Here is a 15457-nt window from a genome sequence, read left to right as displayed (position 1 = left end):
TATTTCTAGAAGTCATGCGGTGTGGTTGTGGTTAATGGACACTGACAAACTAATGACTGTGAGATGCATAGCTAAACTTAAAACAACGAAATACAGTTTGGCTGGAAAATGTAGTCCTTCGCAACTACACTGGTTTAACCCTTTGAGTGCCAACATCTCTGTGAAAGCATTGCAAACCATCAACTAAAAATGCCAGAGTCGCTCACATTTGTTATATAAATTCAAATAAAAAATGTTGAGTAAAAAAAGGTTATATTTCCTATATAAAAGGTATTACATTACAGGTCATTATTATGAATACAAATGTTTGCGTGGCACTTTTTCACACCAATTTTGACAAATTAACTTGGCACTCAAAGGGTTAATATTGTCTAACATTGTCACCGGGAAGGCCACAAGGGATTTTGATTGGACACATCATTGGATAAATCAACCTCGCTGATAATATTGATTTGGACCATCAATTGGCTAAACACGTACAAAATAAGATTTCCCTGTGTGGGCTGAAAGATTAAAAAATGGTTCGTAACTGACACGTAACTAATCACTTGACACGTGGTTACAAACTAAAATAAAGTATAAACATGTACCGTGTCATACACCATAGCAATCCATTCTTTGCGTTAAACCTGGCCTAAACTAATTGTTGCTGTGCGCCACCGTAACGACAGATTACAGTACATAATCCTCATGCAAGAACATACAGAGCAATTCGCACCCAGACTGCAGTGGCGGAGTAGTCTGATGATCCATATTGTAATGGGCTCTATGGCGCTGTCATTCAGATATAAAAACAAGTAAATGAAAAAAGCTGGCCAACATTCACCTCTAAATTAAATGATACAACAGTCACATTATATTCTGCATATAATGGAGATAGCAGTGTGGACAGGATGAGACATATCCTGCAGCTTTATTGAAATTCCCAAATAACTATTGTAACATCTATTGCCCATATCCCAAGTGAGCTATCCATAATCCTGCCAACGTCCCTAGAAATAACTGCTGTGCACAATGTATGGGGCTTGGTCAAAACAAGTGGACTTTTATTTAAGCCCACACAGGACAAGGTACTTCTGCTTTGGATTAAATGGGGGGGAAAAAAAAGGGATCTAACAAACATTAATATGTCATTACCACTGAACTGCACATGCTCTTAATTGAACAAATGGTAAAACATTTCTAGAATGTCTGCACTGTACAGAGACATACAGGATCAACAGGAAGTTTCATAACATAACCGGATACAGGGCAGCAGGTGGCACAAAAGAGAAGCAGAAATATGTGCTGCATGCCGACTCAGAACAGCTGGAAACCCTGCTATTTAATAGAAAAATCTCCTCTGGTCTATTTATAGCAGCTCATTTGAGTTACAGAGCTGCCAAAAGGATAAGCATAAAGAAAAGAGCACGTGTGTCACATGTGGTCGCACACTATACTATACTATATATTATATTGTGCTGCATCTCTAGGAGAAAGGATAAGTCGTAGTGACTAAGGGGTCTATTTACTAAGCCTTGGATGGAGATAAAGTGGACCGAAACACCAACCAAATTAAATCAGAATCAGAATCAGAATCTTTATTTGTCATAAAATGGCCACATGCAGTGAACATTAAACGAAAATAAAAGAGCATACGGCACATATATACAGCAAAAGCATAAAAAAAGACAGTGATAGCAGACAACCAAATCGTACATGCCTACATTATTCAAACCCAAGATTTACAGTTATTTAAGATCCGGACAGCTATAGGAAAAAAACTGTCTCTAAATCTCTTTGTCTTACACAAAACTGAACGATAACGCCTATGAGATGGTAATAGGGAAAAAAAGTCATTATATGGGTGGGTAAAATCACTCAGAATACATTTTGTCTTTGAAGAAAGTCGACTCAGAATGATGTCCTGTAGGTTTGGCAGAACAACACCCACTGCCCTACCCGCAGTTAACACAACCCTCTGAAGGGACTTTCGATCCGCAGCCGAGCAGGGACCAAACCAGGCCAGTAACCCATAGGTGAGGATACTCTCAATTACACAGGAATAGAAATTAGTCAGGGTCTTCTCACTCAGACCAGCCAGTCGCAGTTTCCTCAGGAAATACATGCGCTGGTTGGCCTTCTTGACAATTATGTTAATATGGGTATTCCATGAAAGGTCATTAACAATATTGATACCCAGAAACTTAAAGGTATCAACAGTCTCCACTGGTTGGCCATTTAAAACTAACGGACAACACGTAGTCTTTTTGTGCCTCCTAAAATCTAAAATCATTTCTTTTGTCTTGCTCACGTTAAGGATCAGGCAATTCCCACTGCTCCAGGACTCTAATTTCAAAACTTCTGATCTATAAGCCGACTCATCATCATTGGTGATAAGACCCACAATGGCGATGTCGTCTGCAAATTTAATAAGACGGACGGAATCTGAACTTGAGAAACAATCAAACGTAAATAATGAGTACAAAAGGGGCTGAGAACACACCCCTGAGGGACTCCAGTATTAACTACAAGTGTAGTGGAAACCTGGTCACCTATCTTGACGGCCTGAGGCCTATCAGACAAGAAATCCAGGATCCAACCACAGATGGACCCACTTAGACCTATACTAGAAAGTTTTTTTACTAACAATAGTGGCGGTACGGTGTTAAACGCCGAACTATAGTCGACAAACAGAATCCGGGCAGACGAACCCTTAGATTCTAGGTGGGCAGAAAGCTCATGAACTAACATGAGCATTGCGTCATCCGTAGATCTTTTTGCTTTATAAGCAAACTGAAAGGAGTCAAAACCAGGGGGAATGCACTCCTTAACGTGAGCAAGAACCAATCTCTCAAAACTTTTCATAATCAATGACGTCAAGGCAATTGGTCGAAAGTCATTAAGACTTTCGGTTTTTCCTTTCTTAGGGACAGGTACAATGGTCGTAAATTTAAAACATTTAGGCACGTAACAAGCTCTAAGGGACAAGTTAAAAATAAATGTAAAAATTCCTGCAAGCTGGGCAGCGCACTTTTTCAAAACCTTGCCTTGAATACCATCTGCACCAGCAGCCTTCCCAACCTTAGTGCGGAGTAAACACTTCCTTACTGACTCCTCATCTACCTCAAGGTAGGCCCCTGTGTCCCACTGACTCATAGAAGGGGGAGGTGAGGTTAAATTGTCAAAGCGGGCATAGAAAATATTCAGATCTTCTACCAGTGACGTATCCACGCTAGGCTTTTTATTCGCCTTATAATCCACAATATTCTGAACCCCCCTCCAAAGACACTTAGCGTCATTGCTCTGTGAAACCATACGCTCTAATTTTGTTGAGTACAACTTTTTAGCTTTCACGATCCCCTTTTTCAAATTTAGCCGGGCAGCCCTGAAAGCAGGTAGATCACCTGATTTAAAGGCCTTATCCCTCACTGCCAGCAGGGAGTGAACCTCACCATTTATCCAAGGTTTGTCGTTTGGAAAAGAGCGCACCTGCTTCTTAACAGTCACGCTATCAATGCAGCAGTTTAAGTATCCTAACACCATAGATGTTAGGTTATCAACATCGACTAAATAAACACACCCTGTAACATGGTTAATTAACCCTTTCGCTGATAATCCAGAGAATTTTCCGGGCTATGCCTTAATGCCTTAATGCTCAGACTGGCAAGCCCGGAAAATTCTCAGTATTGCCAGTGATTAGCGCCGGGCAGCGCTGCTGATGTCATGGCTCCCTCTCTTCTCCTGCGCCTCCACCTCACCCCGCTCCCTGGCTGTTGTATTACAGCCTACGGTGCTGGCTTATGACAAGCCTTGCTGCCGCATTAAGGGACGGGGCGCAGGGTCGGGCAGCGGCTGATACACAGTTCAGCGGCACTGCCTGGACCCGAGGACACAGCAGTGTTTTTTTTTTAGGGAGCGCTCCCCAGGAAAAACTCACTCACTGGGAAGCGCTTCCTAAAAAATTGACTGGAACCATCTCCATCCAAGGCTTAGTAAATATACCGCTAAAGTTCTTATTCAGAGATGAGCTTAGTTGCATTTGTAACAGCATATTTGTATGCAGTGCTGCTGAAATATGCTACTGCGGTGGCTGCCGGAATTCACACACAGATGCCAAACGGCTGCACCATTGAACATTTGAGCAACCCGACGTCTGCACAGGTTGTCCGTCTGAAGTAAACCGTAAGGGTTATTGTAACTACGGACACAGATGAAATAACTGTCTGTGGTGAGTCAACAATATGCTTGTAACAGGCCTGTGTTTTACTAGCCACTCCCCCTTTACATCCCATAATGTCAATCACTCTGCACCCAAATTCTCACAGCGACCACCATCGGTAATCAATAGCAATGCATACGTAGTGCTAAAAAAAAAAAAATCTCATTCACCTGCAGAGACACCAGCAAAGTGACCACCTTTGAATCAGGGCCTTAGTCTCTGACACACTATACTGTATGTGTTTTCAACCACAATTGTAATAGGTACTGATTATGTGTAGGAAAATTGACATTACTGCTTATTGTAATGTATTGGTTACCCCGCTTTGCTTACCACAAAATTTAACATTTTTGTTGTAAACTTAATTTTAATAATTACATCTAGAGATCAGATATAGAACTTCACAAGGATAGGTGGATCTAGAATTACAAGTAGGAGGAGCCCATAATACAAGCAGCCCTGCTTATGGTAATCTCATGTGTTGCCTGTACCAAATCTCAGAGTATATTATACCAATTAGTCACAAATCACCAGGTATGTGATATTAAAACAGTGCTTTCTGATAAAAAGGCAATCATGTTAGAGGAGAGTGCCCTGTGCCGTCTACTGATGCTGCTGGAACTCCTTATTGATGGGGGCAGTCACAACCTCTGACCCAAGTGCGCTACTGTGCATGCATGTGAGCATCTATCACACATCTTCAGCTCCATCATCCATAGAGGAAGTATACACACACACATATATATATATATATATATATATATATATATATATATATATATATATATATATATATACAGGTGTGCGCACACCGTTAACTGTGCACCACCTGCACATACATTCCAGGCTCGATCTGTCAATCTAACATATGCCTGTACTGTGTACCTGTAGTACTTAATGTACCAGAATTAATTGTTACTCTGTAACATGTTCTGCCTGGTTAATTAACCATAGACCTGATTAAGTTATTGTGTGGACCGGCACTTATAGGATCTGCCAATAAATCCCATGTGATTAGTTGGATTTGACAAACCAGTCTGAGTGCCTCCACCAGAGACAGGAAGCATTGTGCCCTTGCGATGAACCACCAGACCAGTTCAGTACTACCAATCTTATATGTGGGAAAAAGAGAAAATGATCCGTTTGTTATTTGGTCAGATCACGCTCATGCCATTTAGAAATCTTAAAAATAGAAACCTCTAACTGGCTCTTACAGCAATATATAAACAATCCAGTCTTCTGCCCATTAAGTATTTGACAAGTTTTATTGAATTTTGTTACCTTACTCATATGAAATTCCAGTCTTCGTATATAACGTTCAATTGTTTTGATTTGCTGGGGAAAAAAAAAAAGAAGAAATAAAGAAGAAAAGAAGAAATATATTTTAAAAAAGTACTCAAAATTAAAACCATTACTAGTCACTAATGTCTGATTGTATTATAACCACCTTATGGCAGATAGAGGTGTGGCATGGAAGAACAATTGTGAAGTTTTTTACTTTGAAAGCCTGGTACTTATATGTTAGTTGGGCGCCCACTATAGTTAGTTCGCTCATACCCCCACTATCCATGTCGGCATGGAGTTGACTTCATATAGTGTGGCGAGCCACCGAGCCCAAAGCGTGGCGAGCCCCAGGAAAAACTAAGCAAATAGCTTGGTGGGCGCCCAACTAACATAAGTACCGAAAGCCTTACTTCTATTTATTTAGCACCTTCATCTAGACGAAACTAGCTAACTTTCAAATGAACCCATGCAAAGTGCATTCATTGTACATGTTGTATGCAAAGACTTGTGATTATTCACCGATAAGAAATTCATAAGGGTCAATACAGATTAGCATGAATTATACCGTATTTAACGCAAGTATAATGAATAAAAAACAGGTCTAAAGATGAAATATATAGTATTACAATGGTCTCATACTCTATTATGGTACAGATTGTAAGACCAATGGAATGAGTTACATTCAAATGACAGAAATGAGAGAAAAATCTCAAGCAAGCGTTCATGTTTGAGTTTTACATATTGGGTACTTGTGTATTATCACGGCGCCCATCGCATACCACTAATTAAGGTATGCAATGGCATGCGATGGGACCCGATTTGAGCCTTTCCCCAGGCTGAGTGTACAATTTTAATATCACGTCGCATCGCATGCCATTATAATGCCAACCCGAAGCGTGGCAAGCGCAGCGAGCCCGTGAGGGGCGGCGGTACGCGTCCTCTGACCTTTTCATACCCCCACTATCCTCTTCGGCGTGGAGTTGATTTTATATAGTGTGGCGAGAGCAGCGAGCCGCCGAGCCCGAAGTGTGGCGAGCGCAGTGAGCCCTGTGAGGGGATGCGCATTACTTCACAAGTATTACGTGTGCACTCGCCATGCTTTGGGCTCGCCACACTATATAAAATCAACTCCACGCTGACGTACCGCTGGCCACGCTTCAGGTTGGCGTTGATAGTGGGGTGGCGTTAACAATGGGGGGGCATTTAACATAGTCATTACCCATCAGGGTGGGTATACAATCTAAAATCGGGTCTGGGGGGGCACTTAACATAGGAATCAGGCATCTGGGTGCCTGTACAATTAAAAGTCGGGTACAATCGCGTTGCATCGCATACAATCATATCGCATGCGATGCGACGTGATTTTTGGTTGTACAATGCCCTGCGATGGAAATCAGGGGGCGCCGTGATAATACACAAGTACCACATATTGTATTAAAAAACAAAACGCAAAGAAACAACACAATATGGAACTAATTCAGAAACGTGAATGAATGTCTTTCCAGTTGCAAACTTGTATTTATGACTGTGCGATAATAAGTAAATGCCGCAGCAGTCCGAATCAATACTAAGTCACGCACAGTCAGCTTTGCAAATCCCAATGGCCACATACTAATAGGTAGCATTGGTCACACATTAATTATGAAACTACTTAGTAGCCCTGTAGTCAAAAAGGTAGCTGGCGGAGCCATTGAAGCTGCTAACAAGATCAAAACGCCCCAATACGCCGGTTTTATTGCCAGCACATCCCTTTACCACCCCTAAAGTGAATGTTAATTGCTTTTTGCTTTGTGATTAACTCCTCCATACAACCACCGCGACCAGACCGTTACAGCATTGCACGTGTGAAGTGAAATATAGATGCATGCGTGGTCAGCTGATACTAGCACAACTCTAAAAAAAAATTGGGGTTTGCATACATCTGTGAATCAGGTGCTTTATTCACATAAAAAAAATGGTCTGGTTTAGTTTGACAAATAGAATTACAAGGTAGTTGCAACATTTTCACACAAGTTGCATTTTAAAGGAAGGGAAGGAGTTGTTTCGTAACTTTTCTCAACATGTGTCGCAAGTAAAAGACAAATCTTTGCCAAATAAATTGAGCATCACAAACATACAGTAAATACTATACCTGTTACCCTAATACTGAATTGCAACACAGAACTTCCATTTATCAAATGTGGTTTTCTTCACAAGGTAGTTGCTGATATCAGCTAGGGAAGTTGCCACCCAAAAAAGAGGAGAGAGCTGCCACCTGGAGCAATGCATACACAGCCTATATGCATGAATGGGGAACATTGGCTGCTGGATTAGGACTACTACGTAGACTGGCTACGGAAGTAGCAACACAGCTGTCATGTTTGTGTATGCTATGACTCACAACGGACATCAGATACACACCCCGAAAATAATAATAGCATGCCAACCATTTTACTACTACTCCCCACTAACACCTCCAAATGATCACTTCCTGTCAAACACTCTGCTGAGGCATCCTAATTGTGTGCGGGTATGCAGCAGCACCTTGACAATTGCACAATGCAATTGCGGTGCATTCAGTCTGACAGTAAGTGCTCAGTTCCACATTTGTTTGCATCCACCTCTGAATCAGGCCCTAGGTGTGGAGTCCGTGATCGGTGAAGTAAATAACACTTATTAAGTACCAATCTATGGAAGTTCAAGAACTCTAGACCCTGAGATGCTAGAACCCTGGTAACATTAAGCAAGGGAGGTTTCAATCTATTAACCCTGAAAAAAGCAAGTAATTACCTCCTTTGGATTGGCCTGAGAGCCCACTTGAATGTGGCCAAATTTGGACTTCAGCCGGCAAGTGGGGTCTAACTGTTGCCTTCACACAGGACTTTCAAGATCAGATTGAGCTCTGGGATGTTGCTCCAATCAGAAAAGCCCAAGCCATGTCTGAAAGGAGAGACTCTGGGCTATGGGCAGAACTTGGTCCGGTGTCGCTTGGTAACACGGTGCCAGAGCAATGGTGATAAAAGAATCAAAACTGCTAGAGCTTAAGACCCCAGAAAATTTAAATTTGGTTATTCGGCCATAGCTCCGGAACCTAGTGAACCAAAAGGACCAGGATAGGTTTTGATTGAAGGACAGGCAATTGGGGAACCCAGAGCCGCTGTGACCCAGGGGAGGGAACCGGCAGGTGTTGGAACCCGGTGGGTGTTGGAATTAATGTGTTAAAATTATACTATGGGAAAATTGTGTGAATTTGGATGCATATCTCTGATTCCCTGGGGGCTAGAAACTCAGGAATGGAAATGTACAGTGGAGGGACTCTTGGCTATCAGGCACAAGTGTGTGGTACCCAACAATTGTCCGCCCATGTTAGCCTATGAGTGCTTTTTGGTCTATTTGGACCCGTGTATCTCCAGTTCCTAGGGGGGGTAGAACATCAGCTTTTGTTTGGCGGGCCCTCACTCACCCTTGGGTCTAGAGACCCCCAAGTAGTATCGTTGGATAGGGGAGACACTGGAGCACCTTTGGGCTATAGGGTTCCAAGGGGGATGTCCAGCTCCATTCAGAGCAAAAAATCTGCAAAGATTTAAACTGCGACCAGGTCTGGTTCCGACACCCCAGAGCTCATGGGGCCCAATAATGCTCATTTAGGGGACAGTCTTGGCTACCCAGAACAGTTGACCCCAGGTCTCTAGACCCAGTGTTTCCAGACCTACTTGATGGCTATCATACTGTAGGCACAGTTTGCGGTCGGAACAAGCTAAAGGTGCCTTATTGGTAGCTACCACCTGCTGCCCCCAAACAACTTGGCAAATACCCCATGTCTCAAACAGCCTCTCGTGCCCCGACGTACTTGGAAGCATGGGGATGGAGTGATTAATTGGCGGGGTGGGCGCACAATGGGGTGGGCTTAATAGTCATCAATTTCCAGTGGGGGCTGTAAGAGACCCCTCCAACCCCATTTTGCCTGGGATAGGGGAGAAGGGCGTTTATATCCCCAACCCGGTACCCACAACAACTTGGAATGTGCCTCATGACTCAAACAGCCCCTAAGCGCCACAACCTACTTCTGAGCAGGGAGATTGCTTTTTTAGGCCCACCCCACTGTGATCACTATCAGAAGGAGCACAGTGGGGTGGGCCTAATAGTTGTAGAATTCCGGTAGGGGGGCAGTCATTTACCGGGTCATAGCTCTGCCTCCTGGGGCTTAATTTTCTAGATTTTTCTATGGGGCCCACAAAGTACTAGTTACAACTCTGGAGTGGTCTCATGAAAAAAAAAAAAAAAAACACTGCACGTTTTTCATTTTCACACTTGCTTTATTATAAAGAGGTAGCACTGAACAGTGTATATGAGGCATAGGCAGCCCCTGGCACTAGTGCCAATAAGTGGCATTCAAGGATGTCCTAAGTGGCACTCACAAGGTCAGTTATACCTCCCATTTCATGCACTGCATTACTTCTCCCCGTTTTGCTCCACTTTTTTCCTTCACATTTCAGATGTTTTCAGAGCAAACCGTAAGATTGGCCTGCACATCCAGCATACTTCAGTTAGTGCAAACAGCAGCACAAATTTCTGATTCAGGTCTTTGGTCTCCAAGCAACAAATGACCCAATTACTCTGAGCAATTTAGCTCCAAATGGGGAAAGGAATACTCTTTTTAGAACCCATGTATTACTTTTGTATATTTTGTAATAGTGGTGGCACTCCAGGATTTTTTTTTTTTTTTTAAATAAAAACACTCTAGTACCCAAAGAGAAAATGTTGTTGGCCCCTGGTCTATATTATCCCTGACTGTGCACTTTCATTCTTATAATCATATTATTGTTTATTAGAATTCTCCTGAGAATAGAAAAGTATTATACTGTATGTGTTTACAGTTGGATAATGCAGTAAGTATTGCGGACCAAGTGGGTAACGCCATCTTTAGATGGCATTACTCTATAGAATCCTGTTGGCTTGTATACATACTTCCTTCTGAGAGGGATCCATATAAATCATAAACATTATTATTTTATATTATAAAATACTAACCTTATCCAGATCATATAGAACTCCCTGTGAAAAAAAAACAGAAAAATATATATAAATCTCTACGCACATATATTAAACCTAAAATTAATATGATAAACTAATGAACTTTAAATTACCCCTGTGTGGTTGACCTATTTACTGCAGGAACAATTAAGAAAATTCAATGATTACTGACAATATGACTGTGCTTGGTATCTATACGCTCTCACGTGGGGAGGATCACATTTACTACAGAATATATTCTAGTAGGGACAACTTACTAGTCTTGAATTTCTCCTCATGTCCTTCAGCTGCGCTGTCAGCTTCTCTAGCTCACTTTGATGGACTTCAAGATACTCACTATCAGAAGAAAAGAAAAATATTGCACATGATTGACTAAGCTTAATAAACAACAGGTAATAACAAAAATGACAAAACATCCTAAAAGTAAAGCTCTAATTTAATGATATTACACCATATAGACCCTTTTGGTCTCTTGTGATCAAACAAATTCTATTCAATAGTCCAAACTTTGGACATAGTACAAGCCAAACTGTTCCTAAAATGTCAGTTTACGCTATGGTACAGATGGAGCGCCTCTCGTTCAGTGCCGGGGATCAGCAGAATGGCCCCGCTGGCGATCGCCGGCGGAGAGGTGCTCCATCTGATTGAGTTTTCCAGCGGCAGGGGCCGGAAACCCTGCCAGTCTCCGCTTCAGTGAGACGAGCAGGGAGGCAATGGTGACCTCCGTCAGAAGGGAACGTGCGAGCGTCTTGCGCATCCCCTTCCGGCAGTTGCCAATCTGACCACGAGCCCCCCCCCCCTCCCCCCCGCTAGATGAGGTGGGCTCCATCTGTAGTTAGGAGCTGAATGGCTGGTACATAATAAGAATGGTAGTCCGAAAACATCTAGAAAGTACTGCTCTCGTTAGGTTTAACCTTTTTTTTAGTCTCAGACTGCTTTGGTACACTAGGAGGAAAATAATGTACTCTATGGTTATTAATATTGTTGGTTTAATAAAACCGGTTTTCTTTGGTACAGACAGTGCTCCAAATCTAGTTTTTCTTAGTTTATAACTCTCCAAGGATTAGTTAATAAACCCCTATGAACTTTAAAATGACAGTCAGCTACACAACACTTGTGAAAATCTGATTAAGCCCCAGAAGTTGTAAGCAGCCTCTATTAGATGTTGCACCATATTCCACAGGCCATCCCAGAAATGCTGCCATTAGAAAAAATTGTGGTTAAACAGGATTGCTTCAATGCAAATATCTATACAATTAGCAATACTTACTCAAGACCATTTTTTAAGGCGCCGTATATTTCTTCTACTCTTTCTGGTTGAGGTTCTTTGGATGCGCTGCTATTTTTGTGGCCAAGACTGTGCATTTTCTTTTGTTTTGCTTGAGGCTTTTTGGGAACAGAAGAGTTCCCAAGAAAAGAATTACAGCTACATAAAGTAACAAAAAAAAAATTACAGTTAAAAATCATATATCAGAACACACACAATGCATTGTTGCAAACCCTTTTCTATCCAAGAGTAGTTGTCATTACAACTTAAAGTCATTGTGCTACACAGTACAAGGGTCAGACAGTTCAGCACAATCAGTCTGACACATATATGAAGTGTATGTCGTGGGTAACCACTTTCCACTAAAAACCCAGAGACTGATCTGGGTAATTGAACACCATTTCAAACCAGGTCAAAGCAGCTTGAAACCCCATTCACAAGGAAGGCTGGACCTGGGCTAAGGGCGGGTCTTCCCTTTACTCGCGCTTGGAGATTACATCATCTGTAAGCGTTGTGAGCTGGCTCTACTCAGGCCTTTAAAAGATCCTGGGTCAGATGACCTGTTTACATTGCAGCCTTATATGGGTTCTCCCTGGGTCCAGCCCTGGTAGATTCCCTGGTCAGTTTTTCAGGTCACTGGAACTGGATTATTTTTCAAGGATTCTTTTTGCACTGGGTAGAACCCATAATAACTATCATAGAGGGAAAGGGGGGGAGGGGAGAAGAACCTGAGCACAAGTTGCACTAAAGTTTTGCAATTAGTATTTATAAGATGATAAATAGAAGAAATGTTGTATCCACAATATAGAGAATAATATCCTAAATTAGGATAGTCACAGTGTGGAGATGCACCCCTGAATGTAGTACAAATAAAAGAAGGGAGAAAAAGTGCTCTCTTTTGGTTGGAGGCACGCTTTGACAAAGAACAGTGAGTAAGAAAAAAATGTATGTTATTTTAAGGCTTGACCAGCTCTAGCCGCACATGTGACTACACGCTGATCCTGGCAAACCACAGAGAACTTGCATGACCTGACCTACGGCACCTGGTAAGCAGCGATAACGGCTTCATCTAGGACAGCGCATTGCATCACCTGCCCTTAACACAGGCAGCGCCCACATATTCCCTGTTTCTACTCCAGTCTATACCCCAGAAGGGCAGCATTCAGCGCCGCCCACCTTTACTACAGGTTGCGCTCACACATCTACTGCTCTGATTTCTGATCACATTTCACACTGACAAGTGGCGAGTAGTGCTCACCTCTCATCAATCTCCCTGCAATGGGAAGCAGTAGCATACTGATCCGCTAGACATAAGTTGTCTCTGTATCTGTACCTCTATCCCCTACCCTTCTGGGGCACTCTCATCTCCCATTGAGGGACACAGGTGTACCTTGCACTGACCTTGCGTCATCAGGGTACCCAGTCCCCCTGGAGGAGACAGCAGATGTTCCACCATTGTGTACTTTACTCCTTCCATACAGATTACAAATACAGCCCGCTCATTGACTTTCCAGGTGATCAGGACGATCCCGACAGCCAGCAGCTGCATATTTTACAACTGTGGAGTTTCCAACCTGCCCTTTAAATTAATGTGAAAAATACTTCCCATATTTCTATCTTTACCAACACCCTTTTACTGGTTACTGCTGCATCTGCCTGGTTACCACAGGAGTGCTGTTCTCCAAACTATATGCCCATGCAATTACACCTAAACTTGCTATACTCAGGGTAACTTGATTTATTTACTTATTACTAAATTGGTACGTCCGGAACATACCAGGACATGGGGCTATCCCTTCCTGGTTATACATTGATCATAGTAAAATTAATATTTCGCAAGCTTAACACTTAACCAGAGTATCCTAGCATCTAACAGAGAAACCAACACTGAACCCCAAACATACCAGGCCAAACATTGTGGCCATGGTTGGCATTATATGCACATAAAGCATCGTTATCATATTTATACTTACTAATTGACCGGCTATTCAGGGTCTTCTAAAGCATTATACCCAATAGGGTCTTTGATGACCACTCCTAATGACTTTTATTCGATGCATTAACCTTTTTCATTTTTAAATGGAGTTTGTCTGTTTGTCCAAAAATGTTTATGCATGAATAATTAAAAATTATGTCTTAAAATAACATTTTTTTTCTTACTCACCGAGTTCTTTGTCAAAGCATGCCCCAACCAAAATAGAGTACTTTTCTCCCTTCTTCTATTAGAACCCATAATAACTCAGGTTACTGTGGCAGCGGAGAAGAGGTAGGATTTAAATAGCAATAAATCTTACTTTAGACATTTCTAGTTAAAGCCTACACTGTACTTCCATAAACACGGAAGCTCCCAAAAATAAAACAACTTACTTGCCCCTAATTCACAGTTAAAACAAATGGCTGAAATGACAGGGTGGGCACCAACATTGCGTTTGGTACATTCATAGAAGATATCAAAGACTGCAGCACAGTGCAGTCTTTGCCATCTCCTGTGCATGTGATATATTTCCAGCAATCTGTTCAGAAATATGGTGTAAGCAATCACCCGGACATATCTGTTTATATAAAATAACAGTGGGAAGGTTATGGGGCAGACCTTATGATCTGTGCACATACAAGGACTTATGTGTTATTGTGGTACCTCGGAGCAGAATAACAAATAGTAAGTACTTTGTGAAAGAAGCACAAGGGAAATTAAAATGACCATATGCAGTCATATGTCTAAGCATTGGGTCACATAGGGCTATAAAGCCTTGTACTGTCCAGTAAGGAAGTTCACCAGGGCAGCCTGTATGGCAAGTATCCATTTGGCTGCAGGACATACAGTATGCATGCTTGCCAGCAGAATATGCCTTATGTGTTTCTGTGCAATATTTTCACACCAGCCAGCAGAGTAGAAACGGATGTCATCCTAACATATACTATGGGGCATATGCAAAGAAATGTGATCCATTAAAAATGGGTAAGTAAAACAAGACATCTTTTTTTTTTGTATGTTGTATGTTTTGTATGTTGTTAGAGGCAGAAGGGAGCCCATATTAGGAGGAGATGTGGGTCCTGATATGCCACATGGAGTAGTCTGGGGTTGCTCCAAGGTAGGTAGCTCTTAGTTTGGATATATCAAGTAAGGAGCCATTATCATGTGGCTCCTTGCTGGTTAATCGTAGACCCAATTTAGGGTAACGGCGGTGTGGGGTGCGGTGCTCCTGGACTGGATGGGCTGGGTGGCTTTAGTACGGCATTCCCTTACATTCTATTAACACTTTTCCCTCACTAACACTATCTCTATCCTATTTTAATTACATTTCATTTATCTCTCTCTTTATATATAGCTTCGGCTTCCTATCACTAATTATTAACACTTAGTATATCACTGGCATGCCGCACTGGGCTTCCCAGCTTATGATGGTTTTTGGGGTGCCGCACCCTGCACCTAGCTATAGCGCTAGGGACCCCCAATATACAGAGAAGCCTTGACGCGGCTTGGGGGCATAGCATACACCTGCGCAGGTATATGTAACCAATATCTCTGAATTCTATTATCATGTAGTGTTCTAGATTGGTTACTAACATTACTCAGTGTGCTGAGGGAAAAAATGTCTTGTTTTACTTACCCAGTATTTAACCCCTCCCTCATGCACCTGGGTAATGTTACTGAACTAATTGAGCACTATCTGTATGTATCCATTAAAAAT

At 42.1% G+C, this 15457-nt stretch overlaps 1 protein-coding gene across 4 annotated transcripts in view; it reads right to left on the bottom strand.

Moving 5' to 3' along the window:
* The window catches only part of RIPOR2 (RHO family interacting cell polarization regulator 2), a 159638-nt gene that overhangs the window by 89170 nt on the left and 55011 nt on the right, over window positions 1-15457 (bottom strand). For all 4 annotated transcript variants that reach the window (XM_083187816.1, XM_083187819.1, XM_083187818.1 and 1 more), the window contains exons 3-6: window positions 11769-11924; window positions 10756-10834; window positions 10496-10519; window positions 5483-5536 (exon numbers count right to left, since the gene is read on the bottom strand). In XM_083187816.1, the coding sequence (XP_083043942.1) occupies window positions 5483-5536; window positions 10496-10519; window positions 10756-10834; window positions 11769-11924 (313 nt within the window). The remainder of the gene's footprint in view (window positions 1-5482; window positions 5537-10495; window positions 10520-10755; window positions 10835-11768; window positions 11925-15457) is intronic.

Source organism: Crinia signifera, chromosome 5, assembly GCF_055691185.1.
Source record: "Crinia signifera chromosome 5, ASM5569118v1, whole genome shotgun sequence".
In the NCBI taxonomy this organism is placed as follows: Eukaryota; Metazoa; Chordata; class Amphibia; order Anura; family Myobatrachidae; genus Crinia; species Crinia signifera.
Note: the sequence above shows the minus strand (reverse complement) of the source record. Positions and strands in the feature narration are given on the sequence as shown.